This window comes from Nesoenas mayeri (assembly GCF_963082525.1).
Source record: "Nesoenas mayeri genome assembly, chromosome: 24".
Taxonomy (NCBI): domain Eukaryota; kingdom Metazoa; phylum Chordata; class Aves; order Columbiformes; family Columbidae; genus Nesoenas; species Nesoenas mayeri.
Genome location: NC_137546.1, coordinates 828158 through 846772, shown reverse-complemented (window position 1 = coordinate 846772; position 18615 = coordinate 828158). Strand labels below are relative to the sequence as shown.

Sequence of the window (18615 nt, the reverse complement as noted above, 5' to 3'; positions counted from 1 at the left end):
TTGTGTAGAAATGGGTGGGTAAACTTGGGGTTTCAGCTGTGAGCAATTTGGTAATTAGAACAACTCGTTAGGAGGAAAAAAAGCCCCAAATTCTTTATGCTAAGAAGGTGACTCATCACTCTGACGAGCTAACTGGAAACCTGCTGGGAGAAACTGGGAGAAGTGCCTGGTTGTTTACAACCAGGTAGGGCAGTTTCTTGTTCTATTTATCAAAAGCTTGTGTTAGTCACTCTCTCAGCTGTACTTCATACAGACACTTTAATTTGTCTGTATCTCTTGAGTGAAAATGACAGGCAATGTTGGCCCCTGGAGTTGGACGTAAAATGATTTCTGAGAATGGATGGAGTCGGACCTGGACTTTGAGATATCCTGTTACACATTCAGCCCCTTTGCTGAAGGGTTAGAATAGCTGCATTGCCTTAACAGTGACCAAACTGAGGAGGCTGACGAAACCCAGAAAAGCAGAGTCAGAGGCAGGGGTTCCTTTGTGTGTGTCTCGCTGTGCTCCAGGGCCGCGGTGCTGCTTTATTTGAGGGGCCGCTCGCGCCTGCTCACCATCGCACCCGCAGCCGTCCCTGCTGAGCCTGTACCCCGCGTAGCACGCACACTCGTAGCCGCCGGGGTAGTTGTAGCAGTCTTGCTGACAGCAGTGAGAACCATCGTCACATTCGTTGATGTCTAAATAAAAACCAAAGGGCGCTGGGTGTTAGTGCACATTGAGCTTTGCTGTGGTGACAGGACTTGCTAAAATGCTCCTGACTAGTTCGGGTAAGTTTTTACTGCTCCGTGCCAAATGCTGAGCCAGTATTCTTGATTTTTCTCTAGAAATGAGTGAGCTCTATGTGTCTCTGGACCTGCCAGTGCTGCCTTAGAGCAGTTTCAGCAGGAAAAACAAACTAGCTCTGAAGTGAACGTGTGCTGTCCAAGGAGGCCTTGAGTGGAGGTTTGAGGATGTAGTAGAACAATTTCTCATCTCCTTTTAGTTTGCATCTGTTCCCAGCTCTGTTAACCTGTTTGTAGTGCATGTACACATAGCTGATGTACAGAGATCCCCACCATGACTCGAGATATGTTTGTGATAAGGGATGTAGGTTTTCCCTTGCCTTACCAGTGCACGTCTTCTGGTCCCCTTCAAGCCGATAGCCCAAGTTGCAGGTGCAGGCGGGGCCGGAGCTGGTGTGGTGGCACGTGTGGGAGCAGCCGCCGTTGTTGGCTTCGCAGCTGTTGACAATCTCCATCTCTATCCCTGGAAAAGGCAGACTGGTCAGGGGCCCGGCTGGCCTCCTGGTGTCTATTAGCTGAACGGAGACGTATGGACGATCTGGTTTGTTCTTGCGTAATAGTGTTTATTCTTTTTCTTGATGGGAGCAGATGGGATCACTTCACTAGTTCAATTCCTTCTTCAGTTACACATCTGCTGCTGACTGAACTCATCTCGCAAAGTCCCCAAGCACACAACTTGGCCTGTTTGGAGCCAGATGGCTCTAAATAAATTGCCTAAACCAGCAAAAGTAGCTTCATGGTAACTTTAAACATCAAAGTTTTTTATGATGGTAGGAGAATCAACAGCCCCAAACCCGCTTGTGAAGCTCTTCCCAGAAGATTGCTGTGGCTCAGCACCAGCTGCTCGCAGAGGGCGGCGCACAGCCCCTTCCAGCGCCAGGGGTCCCCGTCCCTGCCCCGGGGACCGGGGGGTACTCACGGTAGCACTGCTTGCCATCGGCCCCCAGCTCGTAGCCCGGGTTGCAGGTGCACTTGAAGGAGCCGCGAGTGTTCAGACACTGGTGTGCGCACATGGCCAGCCCGGTCAGACACTCATTCACGTCTGCAAGAGATGAGCAATCAATGAAGCTTGTGCCATAAACATTAATTCTAAGGGACAATTGTTACTTTCTCCAAGTTTTTCATGGTTTCTTGCACCCTAAATTTGTCACTGGGGTCCTGACTAACAAAGAAACAGAGTTAAGAGTTCAGAGTGACTGTAAAGCTTCCTAGGAAATTGGATCACATGAAACTCGAGTGTTGTTCCAGACAACCCGAGCAGGCTCTTGGACAGACGTCAATGCTCAACTGAGCGTTTTCGTGCCACCCCTCGGGAAGGCTTGTGCACCCTTCCGGTAAATTCACAAACACTGATCATCCCCAAGACTGAGCACTGCTCTCCCCAGTGAGAACCAGTTGCTTTCTCTGTGAAATGTGTCTCGTAGGGTCCTTACCTTCACAGGCCTTGTTGTCGGGCGCCAGGCGGTAGCCGGGGTGGCACTCGCAGCGGGCTGTGCCCCGCCGGTTGTGGCACCGGTGCATGCAGCCGCCGTTCCTGTCAGCACAGGGGTTCCGCACTGCGGGTCCAAGCAGAAGGCTGATTTCACACTAATCCTACCTCTTATTGGCTTTGTGCTTATGGGAAAACAGAGCATCAAGCAGTTATGCCCAGCAAAACAGTCTGAAATTTGAGAGAAACCATTCTGCACCAGACAGAAAATCCCTGCTGCTGTTCACTGCTCCATCCCGGCAGGAGGATTTGCACAGTGTGCGATCACACAAAGTAAGGCGCTAATCTGAGTCAAAGCTTTCCAGCAGGGGCAGGTCCCTTCACAGGGGTCACAGAGCGAGTACCAGGCAAACTTCCAGTGCTGCTATCAAGGGTTTGCCAATCTCTGACCTGCTCCAGGACCTGGACAGACACCACAACACCCACCGACTGCTGCATTTTTCATACCCTGGTTGTTCTTTCTCCCTTAGCAACTCCACAACTGAAAACTTCCTTCCTGCTGATTATCAAATGCCAACTGCTGCGAAGGCAGAGATTAAACCCCTGCTCTATCTCCCGTTGGCCTCTCTGCCCCGCGCCGGCTGTCTGCAAGCCCAGGAGCAGACCCCGTCCCGCTGCCACACGCGGCTGTTCTGCGCTGTCTCAGGACTGTGTGCCTTCCTACAACCTCATTTGTGTTGGCTGCACTCCTTCAGATCTTCCTCGCTTTTCAGAATAAGCCGCAGAGTATGTCCACGGCAATATAACATGTATAGATTTTAATACAGAGAATCTGAGCGTGCAAGTGCACGCTCCCTATTTTCTTATCTTCCCCCCCAAAAAGCCCAAGCGAAGCCGTGCCTCCCCAGCCCCCCGTGCGCGCCGCGGGGACTCACGGACGCAGCGCTTGCCGTCCTCCCGCAGCTGGTAGTTGTGGCGGCACTGGCAGCGGTGCTGCGCCGGCGTCACCTGCACGCAGTCCTGCTCGCAGCCGCCGTTGTTCAGGGCGCACGTGTTCAGGGCTGCGAGGCGAAGGGACAGAACACACGTCACAGAAACAGCAGCACACAGGTGAGGTGTTTGCTCAAAGAGCATCGCTGCGAGCGCAACGGCACAGCGAGTTCACCTTCATCAGTGCTCGGAGTCGCGCTCGGGTGTATTCAGGTTTTCACACGACAAAGTGATAGGCAAAGCTAAGTTTCTGGCTTCATGCCATGCAAAAGACCCAGATTTCACAGGGCAAGGCCCAGCGGGTACGGTCAGTTCTGGGAATGGTGGAGCCGCATCCCGTGTGTCTGGGTGCAGCAGCGGGTGCTGAGGGCAGGCGGGACCGGCAGCCGCGGTTCCGCTGTCCCGGCCGTGCCGCGCTGTCTGTGTGGCCTTGCGCAAGGCGCTTTCCTGCCCAAAGGAGTTCAAACAGTCAGAAAACAGGAGGTTTTGCCTAGGCTACGGCAGAAAACACATCTTATGACCAAACATGTGGGCTATCCTCTCTTCACAAGCTCACTATCATTAATCAGCCTTAAAATAGCCTTCTCTTTCCCCCTCTCTGTCCTTATTAATATAATCTGGGACTCCTCTACAGGAAAAGCAGCAAAGACACGCTGTTTAAATGGAGATGTGTGCACCTTGCAACCAGCAAATGGGCAGAGTTTCCCTGCATATTTTATACTATCCAGCACCACTGACCTTGTATCCAGGAGAAATCAGAGCTAGAAAACAAAGCTGGGAAGGACTTTTTGGCGAGGGATTTGCAGACTGCGGTGGATAAGCCATCCTGGGGTAATCGCACACCCGAAAAGTGATGCAGGTCTCCTCTCAGACCATCACGTGTGTCCTGAGTTAGCCCAGCGCCTCCTTCACCAGTGAGCAGCTCCAAAGAGACGTGGCCCTGGCGGGACCTGGGCAATTGGCCTTTAAAGCCTGTTCATCCCCTTAGGGGACACGGAAAAGCGCAAAGGCTGCACATCAAAGCTGCGGGTACTACAGGGTCGTGGGCTGGGTGCAAAGCCAGACCTGCTTTCCATAAGCAGGATGGTACAATGAGTTGTGGTCTCACATGTTTCTGACCTATTTTTCAGACTCCAGAACAAATGAATGTGCTGACGCTGAAGAATCTTACAAGAAAGCTAAAAATACCTCTAATGAAAACCGTCTCTCCACAGCCCAGCACTTCAGGTAACCACAGTGCCCCCAACACCTTGCCCAACTATTCCAAAAAGCATTTTCTAGAGACAAAGTTCTGAAAGTAATTTGATTGAGCAACTCTTGTATATTAGTGTAAAACAACTATTTGGCACAGGAGGAAAATGGAAGGCAAAACTACATTCATTTCCCTTTTCTGCAAACAGTTCCTCTCCAATTTGGAACTTTTGAAAACTAACTCTTCTTCGTATGCCTCTAATTAACTGAACAGCATTTGGGGGAATAAAAGTGACCAAATAGGGTTGAAGTATTGCCATACACAGCATTCGGCTGGAGCAAGAACCATCAGTTTACGTTAGTTGTGCTGGCATCGTTTCCTTTAATGCATTTGGAAGGAAACAACAAATAGTCAGCGTTCCTGAAATGCTGTGGGTCAGAGCTCCAGCACCCGAGCCCAGCAGAGATGGTGGTCCTTTAAAAATATTCTGATCTATTACAGTGTTTAATAACATATATTCAAAAATACCCATAAATAATGTGCTTAAAAAAAAAAAGTAAAGCAATGCTAATGCCTGCCAAAACATTCCTTCCTATGGGAAAAGTACTGGGCCAACGAGCCAATGCATCTATGTCTAAAATAACCTCCCAATATACAGTTATTTGTATGAATTTGCAGTCTAAATAATAAGACAAATGAAACACGTTGCAATTGGTTTGGGTGCCTTTCCATCAAAGCAAAGCTCTTCTCATTCTGGTCTCCTTCGCTGGCTTCTCACAGCGTAGAAACCATTAGAAGCTATTAGACCTCGCTGCTGGGCCTGTTCTAATTACTGCTCTTTTTTTTTTGTTTAATTTTATTTCTTCTTTTTTTCTCTGTTTACAGAACCACTCTAAAAATATTTCCATTCCCAGATGCTTTTCCTTGCTTAACATCGCGGCTCCAACGCTGCCAAATCCAATGTCGTCTTGTACCTCATACAGATTTTTGCAATTAGAGCTCAGACAGATTTTCCACAGATGATGTTTCATCGTCTGCAAGAGGGAGGGTCTGTCCGTCCGTCCGTCCCTGTGTCTGAGAGCAGCGCGGTGCTGCTCAAAGGTGCTTGATCCTACAGTCTGACCCTCTTGGGGCCAAAAATGGATGAAAAGTCCATGGTTACAGCTGTAACCAGAATTGAGCACAACGGTCCCCTTTACACCACACAAACCCATTGATTCTAAGAAACGGCTCAGAAATGCCTCACTGGACAAAGAAAAGGGCTCATCTTGTAAGAGGTGCACGTTGTCTGTGCAATGCATGCAAACTAAACCTCTACAAAGTGCTCATGCACAATTACCCTCTGGGCACGTTATCCGAGCCCACACAAACGTTTATGGCACAAACGTCTGTTCGGTATATAAATGGCTCCTGTATTTGAGATTTCATTTGAAGTACTCTTAATATGAATAGCGATACAGCGTGTAATCCCCGACTGATTCATTCCAACCTCAGACAATTTCCAGAAACATGTTGTGTGTCAACACAGCCCATCTCTCTGCTCCGCAAGCCAACACAAGCAACCGGCTCAGCCCGAGCTCCCCGCCTGGACCCGCGTCCGTCCCCCGCGGAACCAGCGCAGAGGACCTGGAGCCGTCAGCCTCCTGCCCATGTGCTGCTGCTGAAGGGAGAGGTGACTTCAGGACGCCCAGTGACTCTTTTTGCTCCGTTTCACTTTCAGCAGAAACGTCTGCTCTTCCCCCGCTCCCTTCTGTACTCAAATCCTCGGTGACTTGGCCATACTTGAACAAAGACACAACAAAAGAATCTTGCACAAATGAGCTGCGGATTACCCAAAATATCAACAACGGTTGAGAGTCGCTGTTTGAGACCGAGCAGGACGCAGGAAGGTGGTTTTAAGACATTTTCGTACTCTCCTGAGCCGCAGAGCGGTCCCAGTGACCCGGACCTGCCCTGGTGTCCCTGTCACAGGTAATGCCAGAAAATGCGAGTGACAGCCCTCCTGCTGGGCGGTGCGCATACCCAGGCTCCGGCCGTGCTGTAAAAGGTACCAACACCCTCAAAGTCAAATGTTTTTAAAGGCAAAATGTTTCTTCCCACTCTACAAAATTCAAGCGCTAATCTAAACAGCTCTTTATATGGAACTGAGTTCCATATGGAACTGCATTTCATAAGGAATTGCTTTTAAAGGTGATAAATAACTTCTGAAAGCTTTCCTCATTTGTCTCTGCATTGTGCTTTGCTTTATCATCTGCAGTGCTGAGTACGACGGTGCAAACAACAACCAAGGGTGCGAAGCCACCAGAAGAAAGCGGCAAAATACTTTATCTGCTTTCCAATTCTTTGATGTCTCCAGGAATAAAATAGGAATTGACTTTCCAGCACAAACCTGAAACGACAGCTCAGCTGGAAGGAGCAGAGGACGGAGCAGGCGGGAGCGGAGCCCGCGCGGGGCACTCGCAGCCTCGCGCTCCAGGCGGCGCCGCTGACCAGCCGGAGCCTCTGTGGCTTTTGTGGGGATGAGAAAACATTTCAGGAATTAGATCCGTGGTTCTGCAGACCTCAGCTAGAAACTTGACGGCAAGAGCCTTTTTCTCCTGTCTCCCAAGCGCTTTCCGCCCTGCGCTGCTGCCCGCAGCTGCCTCGAGCCCGTCTGCACGCTGGACCCGGCTCGTACCTGACTTAGTGGCATTTTTTCTGTTTTAGCAGCACTGAACCTGACTTGTCCAGCAAAATTAGAGGATACTGAACACGAAGAGAAACACACAGTTTACCAGCGAACCTACTCCCCTGGTACCACACAGGGAATAAAGATCGTGGTTGCATCAAATCAGTGCCCAAAACTTCACAGGAGTGAAGAAACACGGCTCAGATCTTCCTGAGCCAAACCCAGCGCCTCCAGCCGCCTTCAGCCCCGGCACCGCAACGTCTCTGCTCCTGGCCCTGGAAATTCCACATCCAAACACCTACCCTGACCCGCTCAGCATCACCCCGCAGCTCTGGCTTTGCCGTAACCACAACCAATCACCTCATAGGTACCAAACAACACCACAACTATAAAGCAGCTCATCAGCGGGCAGAAGCTCAGCTAACTAATCTCCTGTTGTGCATCCTCTCTGTACCACCAAGGCACCAAAGAGCTGCTCTGCTCTGAGGACACTTGTTACATGTCCCCAACATGCCCGCGGCATTGATGGGTGCTGGTGCTGCTCCATGTCGCTCCGCCTCCCTCTTACAGCTGGCCCTAAGCTCGGCATTTAGCAAGAGAAAATGCCGCCTTGTTCCCATTGCTGGGAAAGCTCTCCCAAAACACGCAAATCAGAGTGTGGAGGGAAGGTGTGTTGAGTGAAGCCTCCTGCTTTGCTGCTGCTGCCCGTGCCCCCCGATCGCTGCCTGGGAACGCGTGTCAGGAATGCCGGCTTAATAGAAACCGTGTGATTTCCAAGATCAAGTTGGAGCAAAGCCTCCGGCTCTGCAGTGTAAATATTTATGCAGGCCGAGCACTAAAGGAAAGAAACACTTGCGTGTAATTGTGAAAATAGCACCGAAAGCGAGCGCACGCTCGAGGGCCGGGCGTTACCCCCGGTGACCTGCAGGACGTCACCGGCTGGACCGCGCGCTGCTGCTCACCGGGCACCGGGTCTGCGGGGCACGGAGGGCACCACAAACAGCCTCTCAGTCCGTGCTCTGCTCTGGGCTTTTACAAAAATAGATGTCTGCACGCACCCCTCTGTACAACCAGCACAGTAGAGCTATTATAAAGGTTTAAGACATACACATAAATACATGCACATTTCTGTCACAGAAGTGTAAAGAACAAAAGCCACCAGTCCTGAAGCGAGAAAGCCCCGTTTACAGGTCTGCTCTGTTGTTATTTTACAAACAGTACTGGACAGTGACGTAGGGAGAGCTTTGCTCAGCCTGCCCGCTCTGTGGGTGCCAGCACTGCTCCCCACAAACTGCCCAGCGGCTCCGGGATCAGGTTTCACAGATAGAGACCCCTTAATTCTGGTGGAGAAATTCCAACCCTGTGCACGTTATGGCAAACACTTGCTCAGAAGTGTAACGCAAAGCAGGTTTGCGGCGCTCGGCGTGAGCAGCACGGAGCCGGGGAGCTCCCCAGGTCCCAGCAGAAATGTCCCAGCAGCAGGTGAGCCCGAGCAGCCAAAGCAAAGGGTGGAAATTGCTTCTCAACAAGAGATTCCTCCCTAGAGTGAGCCCTTTTCTGCTTTGGAAATGGTTTCACCTTCTGGGCTGAGAACATCAGAGCTTCCCAAGGCCTGGCTCAGGCTTAGTCTGAGGCAGAGGCGGCAGAATCACTCTATACCACAAAAAAAGAGAACTACTTATTATAAAGATGATTATGAGATGACGGACCCCGTACACATTTGCATGCAAACAATAGCAATACATATCCATGGACACAACTTTGCGTGTTCCGTGCTAGAGCAGCGTGCTGGGAATGATTGGCTTTTTCTTTCACTTGCGATCCTTTTGCCTCTGGATTTTTGCAGTGAAACACAGGGCGCTCGGTGAACTTGCACCTCAAGCACACGGGTCACTGCTCTCGTTAGAGCATCGTCACATAGCGGGGCAGTGGTGGAGATGTGCGGTTTGTGCTGCTCTGGCCATGGTGGGCGGCGCCGCCGCCTTCGATGGCTCTTTGTCTGCTCACATCACCGTTCCCAGCTGGAACGCACAGCCTCATACAGTCCTTTTTAGCAAACTTCAGAGCATGACTATATTCTCAGAAAAACCACCAAATGGCCTTTGTAATACCATCACCGAGGAATTCTTTCCACTTGTATGAAAATATCCCTCAAAAAAAGTGGAAGAATGTGTCGAATAAAGCTGTGAGGGAGAAGTGGTTTAAGAAAAACAACAGCAGATGCTGGAAGGCAGAACCCAAGCTCTGCGCTGGTGTCTCTGAGCCTCTAGTTTGGGGCAAACAACAATATTTCAAGAAACTGGCCCAGAAATCAGCTCCAAGCCAGACCTGGCATCTGAATTACAACGTCTGGACACGCACCATCCAGGCGGCTGCAGGAGCAGCTTCCCAGGGAAGAGCCTGGAGGTGGTTATGGCCACAGTTGCACGCACAGTGGGACTAGGGAAATGAGCTCAGGTAAAACAACTGACCTGAACCGTTTCATAACCTAGTTTATGTATTTGTGCTGAAAATGCCATATTTGATACACCCTGCATCAAAAGCAGAAGCACTGAGAGTTACTTCTGAACCAGAATGAACTAAGGAAGCGCAAACCAGTCTAAGCTGTGCAAGTCTGTATTGAAAGAGCAGCGAATATTATGGTCCCAGTAACAGAAACACATTAAGAACGAACAGCAGGATTCTGAGAAACAACTCTGACTTACCAATGCAGGTCCTGCCATCTGTGTGCAGGCGAAAGCCCGGCTTGCATTCACAGTAATAAGATCCAAGGGTGTTGACACATCTGTGCTGGCAGCCCCCGTTGAGGACCTGGCACTCGTCAACATCTGCAGGAGAAAAGAGGGGGAAAAGCGTTCAGAGAAGTGGGCACGATGGTATCTGACGTCAGGATTATTTATCCTCCGTTGACCGACTCCAGATTTGAGGAATGAATGCAGAAGGAACCATTTCATTATGTTTAATCAGTGAGGCTATTTAAGAAATTTAAAGGACAAGCAAACAATCAGGGGAAAAAAAAAAAAGCATCTTATTTGACAATTGGCATAAACCATCCTTCATCTTGTTCACTCCCAACAGTCCCTTCTCCTATTTGCTCCAAGATGACGGATTTATGAAGATTTTACACTTCCTTACTCTCTATGTGTTGAAAATTGGCTGCGCCAGTCCATTTGTTACTTACATGAAACCCAAGGATATCTGGTGGTAAACTATGGTCAGAATTGCTAACATCACTAGGGACGAGAAAACACGTTAATAGCTGGAGAAAGTTATTACAATGGATCAATTGCATGGTTAGCGAGGATTTGTTCAAAATTATACGATACTTAAGAACATGATGATATCCAGCTTGACTCCCAAAACAAGAGGCAGACAGCAACAGTGAGATTCTGAGCTCAGGTCCCAGCAAACCCGGCAGAGCCGACGCAGCCGTTCGCACACCAAGGAACCCACCGCCCAGCAAAACCGCTCCCATCCGCTTCTACTGCAGAACCTGCACCACCAGGCAGCCCCCGGGCCAGAAACACCCTCTACCAAGCACTGAGCCACCTTCCAAGAGCTCAAATGGGAACGAGCCCATGGCATAAAATCCTATAGAATTTTATTATCAAAGCTTCAAAACCAGGGAGGCAGATGGCAATGAGTTACAGAAAGGAGAGTCATTCCTGTTTCACTGACCTTAAATTGCCTTTGAGCACTGGGAATGACTTCCAGAGCAGAAAAGAAATGTAGAAAGGTTTGGAGTGCCCGGCTACATGGTGCTAAGCAAGATGCATATCAGAAACTTGTCAAAGGCAATTTCAAGTTTCTGAGACATAAGACTCCTTCATATGGCTATAATTAGAAATAATAGCGATGTTTGTGGATAGAGCTGCACAGTTCCTTAATTCCTGCCATTCGTGTGTGTACATACGTACACGTACAGCACCTTCCAGACTGGAACGGATCAAACATCTCTGGTCAGAGGGAGGAACCAGATCGCATTCACACTAACAGCAAAAAAGCCACCTAGCAATTCCTTTTTCCGCAGAGAGGAAACCCCAGTAGCTTTGGTTCCGTTAGCGTTCCGACGCGCTTTCTGCGCTTGGTGCAGCACGCGCAGCTATTCCCGCTGGCGCGGCAGGGCGAGCCGGAGCCACGCTGCGCAGCGAAGCAGCACGGTTTCATCAATGACTGTTACTAACGAGATAAAGAAACATTTTCTCAATGAATCACGGCAGGGCGGTGCCCCCGGCCGTGTCTTTGCAAGCCAGGGGTGCACAAACGCGCTCCAGCCCCGGGCGTGCCCGCAGCATCGCCCGCTCCCACCTGCTCTGCTGGCTGCCACCTCACCTGGTGGCATCACAGCCCTCCTGGGGACCCAAAGGGCCTTTTGGCCTTCATTCATTTTCTTTCCTCTCTCTTTTTTTCCTTTAACATCTCTCTGGGCAAAGTTAGCTATTAACACACAGAACTGGCTCGACTCAGCTCAAGAACAGGAAAACTGGGGTTTGGGAAGTTCTCTTGGTCTGAATTTAAATGCCTGTTCCACTGCTTCCCTTCAACTCCAATCTAAGCCACGGAGAGTTTACCATCCAAAAAAGTTAGCGATGTGTTGAATAAACTTCTTCCTTGCACCCCATTACTCATATTCAGTGATTACACATCTCCTCTCTACGTATCTCTTCTTCTCTCTCAGTATTTTTCACCCTCTAAATCTCTGTAATTACAGAGGGCTGAACACACCCCAAGTCCCCCCTGGTGCCAGCTGCAGAGTCACCTTCACCGCACATGCGTCCACGGAACCGCCAGCCCCGGTTTTCCCTCTGGAGCCTCACTTATCTCCTGCTGCTCCAACAGATTCTTGGACACCCGCTACACCATGGCGTGACCACAAGAAACCCTCCCGCCCTTTGCACCCTGAAGGGAAGGCAGCAGGGTCAGCCCCCAAGAAATCTGAGGCTTCTGTCTGTGGAAATAACACAGCTGCGCAATTTGCCAAACCAAATTCAAACCCCGGTACGAGTGCACGGGAGAAGAGGCACCTCTCGGGCGGATGCTCCACCAAGAGTTGGCGTTTTCTGGTGGGGACCAGTTGCTTGGGTTGGAGCAGGGCAAGCGGCACCCCCCGCAGCGGCAGCTCCGACCTGCCCGGGCGTGCACGGGGCTGGATTTGCCCAGGAATACAAACTGTGAAGCAGCAGGAGCTGCCTCCCGTGCCAGGACAGAGCATCACCGAGAAGGGTCACGTTGCCCTCAGTGCACGTCTTGGCAGTACAAAGACCCAACCATCCATGTGACGCTTTGCAAGATGCGGTTTGCGGCACGACGGAGTTATTTTCCTATTGGAGAGCTGACAAAATCTGGTTGAAATTAATATGCCAAAGAAAGCAAATGAGAAGCATACCGGCTTACTGCAAGAAGGGCAGCTGCCGCCAAGGACGCCGGCGCCAGGCCAGGCCGGAGCACGCCACGGCCGGGCTCTCCGCTGTGCTGGCACGATGGGGCAGCGCATCCCGGCCCAAAGCCACCGAGGGAGACACAAAAGCCAAATGCAGTGAGAGCCTGGGGTGGGACTTGGCTTGTTGGGCAGGGAAACTCTCCCCTGCTGCACTTGTGTCCTCACCCGCAAGGACACGGAGCTCACTCGAGAAACAGCTGATGCTCTCGTCAGCCTCTTCCCCAAACAGAAACAACCCATCGGTCCTCAGATACCGGCTACACGGACCAACAGGGGTGATGCGGCAACCAAATGCAGGGAAGTCGAACGCAGACCAAACCGCAGCAGAGGGTGCAGGAGATGGCTGTGGTTAAGCGCGCTCCCTGAGCACGCACAGGTCCTTCGAGAAGAAATACGGTGATTTAGCTCCAACAAGAGCTCCGTGTCAGGGGAAAGAAAGTGGCAACAGCAGCTCTGCAAATTACTAAATATTTGGTCCAGAGGCAGTTTATCTCCTCTGAAAGGCTGAGGAGGAGGAGATGGATCCCAGCTGCCGAGCTTCGCTCTATCAGCCTACAGAGTGACGCCAGGCTTTAATCCCTGCGGCAATTAGCCTGGATTACAGAGCAGGGCTGCAGGGAAAAGGGTAATTAAAATCCATCAAGATGAGCATGTGTGGGATTTAGCAACTTTATCTTTCCAGTACCAGTTCGTTAAAGCTAATTCAGCAATTTTAAGAAGAGACTGGCAGGAGAGGAACCAAGCGAGTGGCACACTGGACGGCCCAAGGTGGAAGCCCCTGGGTGGCATTAATGCTGCTACCCTGTGCTACCACTTAGAAACTCAGGGTGCAGAACGGTGCTGGGATATGTTAGAAGGAAAAACCCCAGGCACTATTTCACCTCTTGCATGTTCTGCACAGTACATGGCACAAACAACCTGGAGCCATCCGAGGGCCTGTTACTGCAGCTCCCCTTGCAGCCCGTGCAGACAGGACCTGGCACCGCAGGGTCCAACGGCGCAAGGAAACCACAGCTGCCCAAAATGCCTCCACACCCTCCGTTTGCATCTTATTGTAAAACATGCATTTGAAGGCTCTTAAAGAGCTCCACAGAGTTATTTGGCCGCAGCCTCTGCTGGACAGCCAGGAGGCACCATCACGTCCCCACGTCCCTGTGCCATCCTCAGCAGCAGCGGTTTCCAAAGGCGCTTTGGGAACGGATGCATTGGTTTTACAACAGTCTGACGAAGTGAAAGTGTATCAGGGAGCTATTTTGCCTCAGCCACTGGCTTTGTCCTCGGCTCACCTTTCTTTGCCTCCAAGCGTAGCAGCTGGGAGCGTCGCCCAGCTCTCATTTGTGCTCACGTTTGTCTCGGGACGGTGCTGATAATTAGGTATTACTCAGAGCGGAGCAGAGTGCACGTGAAAACAAGCAGGCAGCTTGCTCTCGACGTGCTGCTACACTCACCCCCTCCAACTTTCTCTTGCAGCTTTGTTTCACCCCACTTCTCTGTGCGGGGTGCCAGGGTGGGCAGCACACGCACCTGTGAGATGCACGTGGGATCGATGCCTGTGAACAGAGGCAAACCCAGACCTACAACTGGCAACGGCACTGACCGAGGGAAACGCAGGTGGCTGTTGAAGGAGCTAATGGAACCCACATCAGCACACTAAACTCGACCAGCTATGCTCTGTGCTGCTTCCAGACGTACTTCAGAGAATCACATAGAGGATATCGAGGTATCAGGTCTACTTCACTGTGACAACTTAATGCAAGTCCCCAGCAGAGCACAATGATCTCCCCTGTAACGGTTACCTGCACAAGGACATAATCCATAGTGTTGCAATTAGCCTCTCTACACTCACCCAAGGACCCAGCAGAGCACTGTTTGTTTGCATTTTAAGGCACTCAAGACCTCAACAAAATGCACACCGCTGTTACACAAAACACCTCTTCATTCTCCATTCATATGATAAACCTGCTGATGGAACGCGCTCACGGCAGCTCGTTGTGCTCACGTGGCTTTGGCAACTGGCTGATGGAAGAACCACCACGCACAGCTTGACCTGGCAAATACACCAGTGCAGGGGATCCTAAACATCATACGGTCAAGGGACCATCAGCTGCTGCCTGTCAAACAGAAACTCACACAGCGCAGGAAAAATCATCAACCAAACCCACAGCTTTTGCCTTGCAAATGGCCAGATATTCACCCTTTTCTGAAGATGAACAAAAGCGTGCTCCTGGCAAAGGATCCAGAGCTCCCACACATTTCAATAGGTGTTCTGCTATCCACCCCAGGTCAGAGCACTCGGGAAAAACAGCCAAAATGCCAGGATGAAGGCGCTTTGCTTTTCCAGCTGAAGTTTTAAACCACATTCTTCCTGAACCGGAGAAAAACCCCTCAGCCTTGTAGCCTGAGAGATCCTTCAGCCGAGCGCCAGGACGGAGCCGCGGGCGCGCACGGGGGAGACGCGCGGAACCGGGGGCAGGTGGACACTGCGCTGATGTTCCAGACACAAAGCTGGATCTCAGGAGCTTGTCTTGGAGAAGTTGCATGAGCTAATGGAGTTGGACGGAGACACAAAATGCGATCCGAGTTTAAAAGAAACGTCTGACCTATAAATAACAAAACAGCAACTCGCCTCATTTCCAATGGTCTGGCACAATCGCAAATGTAATGATACCACTTTTATAATTGACTGCTTGGGGCATTTATTTATTAGGATTATCTCATGATGAGATAATGCATTCCTTGACGTCTACATTACCCACAAGCATCCAAAGTCTTTAGTGAACTTCACTTATTCTCCATTATTTCCTAAATCTTCAGGCAACCTCAAGCTTTACCTGCTGCTAAGTCAGCTGAGCACACAGGGAGGAAGAAACAGGTGTGTGTGTCCTCCCCCAATCTATACCTTGCTCAGCATCCCCTCCCACCACCACACACAGGGGTGTTCACCAAAAGGTATTGGAAAGCAACAAAAAAGCATTTACTGTCTCATTGCAGTGCCGGACCCAGTGCAAATGTCATTAAAACAAAGTAAACCTGTCCACGATGATGACAGGGAAGAAGTGCAGATTTTGCTCTTTACTGACTGGGAGGTGGAACCACAGAGGTTCTGGTATGTTTGAATCTCCATCTGCTGTCAGCAGCCCTGGTCTGTCAATGCTCCTGACCTGCTGATGCACAGAAGAGATGAGAAGATGCTGCGGTACCATCGACAGACAGTGCAACAGGAGCAGAGCGACTCCAGCCCCTCCAGCTGCGGATGGCCGAGAACCACCTGCACAGCAACGGGCTCGAGACGCCTTTGTTGGGAATTTGCTTCTGACCGGCACTGCAAACTGAGAGCACTTCAGTGCAGAGAGGTGACCCGCGAGACGCGGGACTGCAGCTGCCAGGCACAGCCCGGCTCCAGCCCGCTCACTCTGCCAGCGGATCCCCCTCGTGCATCAAATGACGCTGAGTAATACCGAGATGTATCTTTCGCAAGACTCCGCTGTGAAATGCTCATGCAACCCAGACAAACTCAGATAGACTCAGAGAGAGAAAAGCAGAGTTTTTTTCCATGATAAAACAGCATCATATTTCATTTATCACCCTGGATGGGGGTGAGAAGATCCTTTGGAACTTCTCAGCATACTCTAACAAAATGCACACATTTGTTTTTTAAAGGAACATTGCACAGTAGCTATCTTGAACCAAACCACATAGCTGCATGGCAACTGGTGGAAAGAAACAAGAGTTTCTTTTCCCCTCTGCCAGCGGCGACTTTTCAGGATTACAAATCCACCAAACTGTGCCTGTTGTAATGCAAAGTGACGATACAAGCACAGGTCACTGGTTTGTGACCGTAGCTCCTGCCAGCCCGGGACTCCCACCCGGCAGCTCGTTTATCTCTCTCCACAGCAGCAGAACCTCTCAGGACACCGCGATGTCCCCAGCCCGGTGACATACCTGCCCTCAGCTCGGCTCCGAACCCCGCCCGGCCCAGGTAACAGGGGTAGCAGCTTCTCCAGAGGAAGGGGTAGTGATTGCCAGCGGCCCCCGGGATGCCGCCCCAAAACCCGAAGCACCACAGCAGCCTCCACAAGTGCCCCCGCTCCCGTCCCATGCTGGGAAACCAACAGGCGTTCGGACCGAAAAAACCGCAACCCCGCAAATCGCGGAGTCCCGCGGCGAGCGGGAGCCGGAGCGGCGCCGGGAAACAAATAATCACTAAAAAAAAGGCAAAGAAGCCGAAAAGCCGAGGGAAGGGCGGGCGGGGAGCGGCTCTGCCCGCCCCGCAGGTAAAGCCCAGCCCGGAGCGCTCCCGCCCCCGGCCGGGTCCCGCTCCCGCCCCCGACGCGGCGCATCCCGCGGAGCGGGGCCGGGGGGGCCGGGGCTGCGCTGCGGCTGCTGCCGCCCCCGGGAGGGGAAGGAGGGAACGGGGCTCCGCTCCCCCCAGCCCGGGCTTGGGCACCGCTGGGCAGCGGCGGGCAAAGCGCCCGGGATGCTGCCGGGGCGGACAGACGGACACACGGATCCTGCAGCGGCAGGACGCTGATGCTCCCGTGGGACGCTCACGGGGAACGACGGGACGCTCAGAGGCGAAGGAGCTGCTGCCCGTCTGGCTGCACAGCCCCTGCGGACGCGGGCAAAGCTCGAGAAGAACCTTCACCGTAAATTACAGACGTGTATTTGCCCAAAATCTGCCTGGGAAGCAGCCAAAAGTGGTCAGCGATGCCAGGTGTCCCCGGCGCCCGCTGCTGCATCGCTCTGCCCAGGGAGCTCAGCCACGGGTGCTGGGGAGGCAGCAGGCAAGAAGAACTGGGCACCAAGCCCATCCCAGGCAAGAGGAACCGGGCACCGAGCCCATCCCGGGCCAGAGGAACCGGGCACCGAGCCCATCCTGGGCCAGGGACCGGGGCGAGGGGCCAGTGCGGGGCCATGCGTGAGGTTGTGTGCGCAGGCTGGGAAAATCCAGCTCCTCAACAAAAAACCAAGGGCCCTGTGAGTGCTTAACTGGTATTGGAAAGAGAGCTCCCCCTTCAACCTTCACTGGGCTTTGCTTAAAATAGTTTAAAGAAAAAACTTCATCAACAAATTTAAGCTCAAATGAGGAACAGCCACTGCGCCCGCTCCAATGGAAACCACAGCGTTACCAGCTCCTGTAAGACAGAGCCTAGGATTCTATTTTACCTTTTTCATTAAACAAGTAAGAATAGCTTATTGGATTTTCCAGAGGCAAGCCCAAAAGCCTCATTTAACTTTCTGGAATGTTTCGAAACAATGTGCTCGCAGGGTTGAGCCGGGCCTGCTACTTTGAGAGGTTTTAGCAGTATTATTTGGCTGTAGTAAAATTCCAAATTAAAACTTGTGGTTTAGGCTGCAATGAATAGCATTCCATGAAAAATTCTGAAACACAGAGAAAAGCTGAATCCAGGAAGAAAACAGCAATTTAAGGCTATTGCTGCAGCGGTTTCCAAAGGAAGGTGGGCTCTGGTCACGAGTGCCCTTTGCAGATCCACCCAAGCCAGAGAAGCTTCCTCACTGCTTCAGCTCATCTTAATATTCACCCATTGCAATGGCCCACATGCTTCTCGTTAATAGTTTAACAAAAATATCCGACCCAAAAATTTGTTAGTTACTTTGTGGAAAGAAAACATAACCTTTCTAAAAGATGCTGCTCATTTGGACAAGGGGGCTGCAGAGGGAAAGGCAGCGCAAAGCGCTGCTGTGCCACAGCCTGCAGCTGCTCAACACGCGGCTTCTGCCTCTCGTGGGTGTCCCCGAGCCCCCGGGGACGCGCTCAGCATGGGGGAGAAGACACTGGGCAGCAGAGGGGCAGGAGGAGGGGACCGCCGGGGCTTTACTGAGGGGCACACAAGTTTCGCCTGCGCTCCCCAAACCCGCGACGAGCCGCCTGCCCCGTGCCGTCGCTTTGCAGCGCACCCCGGTGCGTCCCGCCACGAGACGCTTCTACATCTACCAAATACTTCACCCGTTTAAAAATAACACACTGCAGGCACTGTGAATGTTGAGCGCTGGCCCCGCTGCGTTCCTGGGGAACAGCCCCCCGAGCAGCGGCACCGCAGCCATTCGGATGGCTAGTGTTGACACTGGTTCTGTAAATGCTTCCAGCAGTG

The 18615-nt window shown here is 51.7% G+C and overlaps 1 protein-coding gene across 1 annotated transcript in view; it reads right to left on the bottom strand.

The window, feature by feature from the left end:
- Window positions 1-18615, bottom strand: part of MEGF6 (multiple EGF like domains 6) — a gene marked incomplete at both ends in the record, with an annotated part of 62705 nt that overhangs the window by 18406 nt on the left and 25684 nt on the right. The window contains 6 exons of the mRNA XM_080358751.1: window positions 556-678; window positions 1109-1246; window positions 1703-1825; window positions 2217-2339; window positions 3148-3273; window positions 9768-9890. Coding sequence (XP_080214877.1) covers window positions 556-678; window positions 1109-1246; window positions 1703-1825; window positions 2217-2339; window positions 3148-3273; window positions 9768-9890 — 756 coding nt within the window. The remainder of the gene's footprint in view (window positions 1-555; window positions 679-1108; window positions 1247-1702; window positions 1826-2216; window positions 2340-3147; window positions 3274-9767; window positions 9891-18615) is intronic.